The 4,984-nt window shown below is 30.3% G+C and overlaps 1 protein-coding gene across 1 annotated transcript; it reads left to right on the forward strand.

The window, feature by feature from the left end:
- The first annotated feature begins 590 nt into the window (after positions 1-590).
- Positions 591-1,447, forward strand: LOC129918552 (ER membrane protein complex subunit 4). The gene is made up of 3 exons (XM_055999157.1): positions 591-756; positions 812-941; positions 995-1,447. Exons 1-3 carry the CDS (start codon positions 701-703, stop codon positions 1,307-1,309), a joined length of 501 nt encoding a protein of 166 aa, XP_055855132.1. The 5' UTR covers positions 591-700; the 3' UTR covers positions 1,310-1,447.
- Positions 1,448-4,984: the final 3,537 nt, after the last annotated feature.

The raw sequence follows: 4,984 nt of genomic DNA on the forward strand, positions 1-4,984 counted from the left end.
TCCGAGATTTAGCTAAGTAGATTTAGAATAAATCTCGAGATTTATTTTAAATCTACTTCGCTAAATCTCGGATTTGGGTTCAGCTACCCTAAATCTAAGATTTTCACCTACTTTCAATCCGAGATTTAGAATAAAACTCGAGATTTATGTTAAATCTACTTAGCTAAATCTCGGATTTAGGGTATGTGGAAACTAAGGGCCATTTGTACAAATATTTAATCCGTGGTTCAGCAACTTTTATCTTCTGAATTCGGTGGTAAAACTGATTTTTAGCACTGGTTCTAGGTCCATATAGGTTGAATAAGCTAAATCCATCCTTGAACCAAGGTTGATCCACTGCTAATCCACCGAAATCGGGGGGTTAAATTCCTGATCCGAGGCTGAACCACGTTTGTACAACTCGACCTTAGTGTAAGTTAAGCATTAAACAAAAATGCGAGTATTTTTTTCGCAAATAAATTTTCTACTCTTGTAATCGTGCCCTTAAGAAAATCAAAATCTACTATTTTCCAAACACTTCCTAAAATCATGGTGAAAATCATTCGACCAATCAAAACCACCCGCACAAATATGACATTTGTAAAATTACAAAAAAGTTGACACATGAAAATAATTTTTTTTTAATTTTTCTCTTTTCTTCAAATATTCATCAAAATCAACTTTAGACTTTGAATTTCCAGCACCAAAAAAACCAAAGAAAATGTCTTCAAAAAATGCATCAAAGAAATCCAAATGGTCATTAGATTTTAGTACAAAGTAAATAATTTATATTCTTTAAAGATTAATTCAACTAAAAACCTTTTTTTGTCAGACAAAACACAGATTTACCATCACCACCAGGTTACAATCATTCAACATTGATTAACCAAACCGAAGTTGTTAAGGATAATCACTTGATTATAAAGAAATCATGGGATCTAGCATTGGGACCATTGAAACAGGTAATATTTCAGATAAAATTAATGAATTTCAATGACCCTGATTGCTTATCTAGATTCCAATGAATCTATTCATCATGTACATGTCGGGTAATTCAATTTCCATTTTCCCCATCATGATGGTCGGTATGATGCTTATTCGACCTATCAAAGCCATGTTCTCAACACAAACTACATCTAAATTGGCTGACGGAGCGCAAGGAAGTGGACAAAAGTTGGTTTATTTCTTAGGTAATTTGGCCAATGTAGCTTTGGCGTTGTATAAATGCCAAAGTATGGGATTACTGCCGACTCATGCGTCAGATTGGTTAGCGTTTGTTGAGCCACAAACAAGACTAGAATACTATGGAGGAGGTGTATCTTTTGTTTAAAATTATAAAAGTAAATGAATTTACTAGCTAAAAAAATAATTTCCATTTTATGTTTGGTCGGATTTAGTTATGTATTATGAATAATTTATGTTTTTTTGATTGTCAATAATAAAATTAATGGTATAGACATAACATAAATATCTTATTTATTTTGTGTAATGGAAGACAATAATAATTCTAAGTAGTTTTTATATTTTGTTTTCTATTTGCATAACCTTATTCGGGTTAATAGCAATTTCTTATATATTAAAAGAATAAGAAAGTGTGTCATCGAATTCAATTAGAGTCATCCTATAATAAACCTTGTCACGAATTTTCATTTGTACTTTACAAATAAAAATCGTTTTCAAATAAAACATGCTGCTAAGCATTTAATAAATTATCATGGATTTCTTTCGTTTCGAAAATTTGTTACGAATCTCTGAATCTGAAGCTACTAAAAATTCATACTTGAACAATTTTTGGTCATTAAATTAATTCAAATTCCTCTGGAAAGTGTCCATATATTCTAGTTTCTAAGTTTGAAAAAAATTGAAATTTCCATAAGAATTCGATTTTTCTTGAGAAGATATAAATTTTCAATTTCGATCTTTAATTTACGTTTAATGGAATACTTACAAAGTTTACCCTATGATATCAGTATGGTATCACTAGGGTTTTTAAAGTGAGATCCGATTTGAACTTTCCATTCCTGAAATATGGAAAGTTGAAGCTTTTATCACAAGCTGCGTTCCTTTGGGAGGATTTCAGCTGCTTTGAAATCCTTTTTCAATATACCAAAAGTAGTTTTAAGTACTAAGCAGTAGATAAACAAAGCTATAATATGCGTAGAAACTCAATGTGCCACCCATATAAAGAAGGAGCAAGATAAATCAATAGTGCGTCCTTATTTAATAGCGATTTGTCATAGAACGCACATTATAAAAGTTTTATTTTCTTCGAAAATGGCATTTTGGATTTTTTTAATCAAATTTTTATAAGGGAACATTGAAATTTATTGAAATTTAGGTTTTTTTTACAAAAATTATATATTTAAAAAAAAAGGTTCTAACCCCCCTATTCTAGAAAACCTCACAATGTGATCATAACTCGATTTTGTGAGGATTTATTTCTCATAAACTTCTTTTTAGAAAAAGTCCAACTTGTGAATTTTGACCTCCTTCAGAGCAGATCACAAATTCGAAAGTTTTTTTGATGCGAAAACCTCACAATATCAAATTCAGCTCACCTTGTGAGGTTCTTATAACTTGTGATGAGGTTTGCTAGAATAGGGCTGTAAGAATACCTTTTAATGAGAGAACCACTTCCATGGATGGCACAGTGGTACCGGTTTCTAAGAAGGGCGGCCATAGGGGATTATGGTTAGGATAGCAACAAAATATACTTGAATATGTGTGAGAATATATTTTTTTAGCAATAAGAAATGAATTAATTTAAAAACAATTGTTTTATAAAGAAATCTTGTATATATTTAATAACAAAATGTAAAAAGAAGCCTTGAATCTACATACAAACAAATGATAAGTTATTTTTTTAAATTATTTATTTATTTTTTTTTTTTTCAATTTCAGTCATAATTTTTATGTTACATTTCAGATTTAAAGCTTGCTTAATATCATATATTTTTATAAAAATATGTGCAAAAACTTAAGGAAAATATAAAAACTTAAAAAAAAAAATGTTTGAAAAAGTTTTAAATATGAGAAATATGGGTAAAATTGAAACAATGAGTGTGAAAGAGTCAGTCGTAGCCCGTCGCACTTATTCGCAGACAGATTCAATTGTTTAAGAAACTACACGTGCTAGAGAAAATTTATGTATATGAATCATGTATTTATATTGATGACAACATAGTTAAAAGTTTCGGTAAAGTGAGAAGAAAAACAAAAGTATGGAATTTTAACCTGTCCTTTTCTAGTCTGTTTTTTATTGAAAATTTGAAATAAAATAGAATTGTAAACTCTTTAAATAAAGTACATACCTTCAACTTTAAGTTCCATAACAAAAAAAAAAACTTTAAAAATAATTTTAACCGAAAAATACACTTAAAAGTTTAAGTTGATTGGACCAAAAATAAAACATTGAAATCAGACTTTTTTCGACAACTTTTCATGGTCGATATGAAAAGTTCCGTTATTTTCTCAAAATGTCTGTTATGCTATCTTAAAGAATAGGCTTTTTATAACAAATATAACGAAAAATGACGTCATTATATTGACATCGATATTTCGGCCTATGGCCTACTACGGAACCACTGTGCAATGGAACAGTTTTTTTTTATTCCGAAGTATCTGATGTTTGGTGTGAATGTATTGATTGAGTTTGACTTGTGTCACATAGGTATATGTGTATTCATTTGTTTTTGTGCTGCAAACATTTAAATCTATTAATGTGTGAGTGATTCTGCTTCTGATTGGTGATTGGAGCACATACTACTAGCGCCGTAGTTTCAACTTTTGAACTTATTTTAACAGGACGGATGTTTACATTTTGTTTTTCTAAAAATGGCGTTCATGTCAAAAGTCCTAACAAAAAAAAGTAAAATGTGGGATGCTGGCTCCTTCCGTACTGTTAATTTTAGTTTTTGTTTTGACCACCGGTAGCGCATTTCAACTTTACTAATCGCCAATTCTGTTTTTAAAACCAGAAGAGAAATTCTCTTTTTTTCAGAATCAGAACTGTCAGTTTTATCCAATTGAACGCTTTCAGATTGCTTTTTTTTGCTTCCAGATTGCCAATTAAAAACGCCATTAATGATGCATGTTTATTTTTATTAAGGCACGACTACATAAGCTACTTTTTGCATAAAGGCCATGCGGTAATTTGTTTGAAAAAAAATTCCAAATCGGAACTCCGAACTATGGAACTTTATCCATACAATTATTCTTCCGACAGATGACAAAAAACGCTGCCCATAGCATTTTTTTATGAAAAAACGCCCATGGTAGGGTTTTTTTTTAATCCACAAGATTCTGTGAGACTAAAATTTCACACCAACACACTGTATGATGAGGATTGAAGGGAGAAGGTGCTCACGAAGCCGAATTTTCTGATTTTAGTACAGTTTCATTGCTTACGCGATAGTCGATAATTGATAATCAAAATCGACGAATTTTGGAGCAAAATTATAGTTTTTGTATCAACTATCGTTTACGCCGATTCCATAATAATTTCGCAAATCGTCACATTTCGAATGTCAAATGGTATAAGAAACTATTTCATTAGACATTCGAAATGAGATAATTTGTGAAATCTAATTTGGAATCTAGTCGAAACAGGCTCTAACTCTCCCATCCACAGTGGTTCCGTAGTAGGCCATAGGCCGAAATATCGATGTCAATATAATGACGTCATTTTTCGTTATATTTGTTATAAAAAGCCTATTCTTTAAGATAGCATAACAGACATTTTGAGAAAATAACGGAACTTTTCATATCGACCATGAAAAGTTGTCGAAAAAAGTCTGATTTCAATGTTTTATTTTTGGTCCCGAATCAACTTAAACTTTTAAGTGTATTTTTCGGTTAAAATTATTTTTAAAGTTTTTTTTTTGTTATGGAACTTAAAGTTGAAGGTATGTACTTTATTTAAAGAGTTTACAATTCTATTTTATTTCAAATTTTCAATAAAAAACAGACTAGAAAAGGACAGGTTAAAATTCCATACTTTTGTTTT

This window comes from Episyrphus balteatus, chromosome 4 (genome assembly GCF_945859705.1).
Source record: "Episyrphus balteatus chromosome 4, idEpiBalt1.1, whole genome shotgun sequence".
NCBI lineage: Eukaryota > Metazoa > Arthropoda > Insecta > Diptera > Syrphidae > Episyrphus > Episyrphus balteatus.

Bases quoted from the DNA above. Each gene is read 5' to 3' on its own strand.
- LOC129918552 (XM_055999157.1), top strand. From the start codon at position 701: ATGTCTTCAAAAAATGCATCAAAGAAATCCAAATGGTCATTAGATTTT. The intron at 757-811 runs GTAAATAATTTA...TTTTTTTGTCAG, and splicing joins TCATTAGATTTTAGTACAAA to ACAAAACACAGATTTACCAT. The intron at 942-994 runs GTAATATTTCAG...TTGCTTATCTAG, and splicing joins CATTGGGACCATTGAAACAG to ATTCCAATGAATCTATTCAT.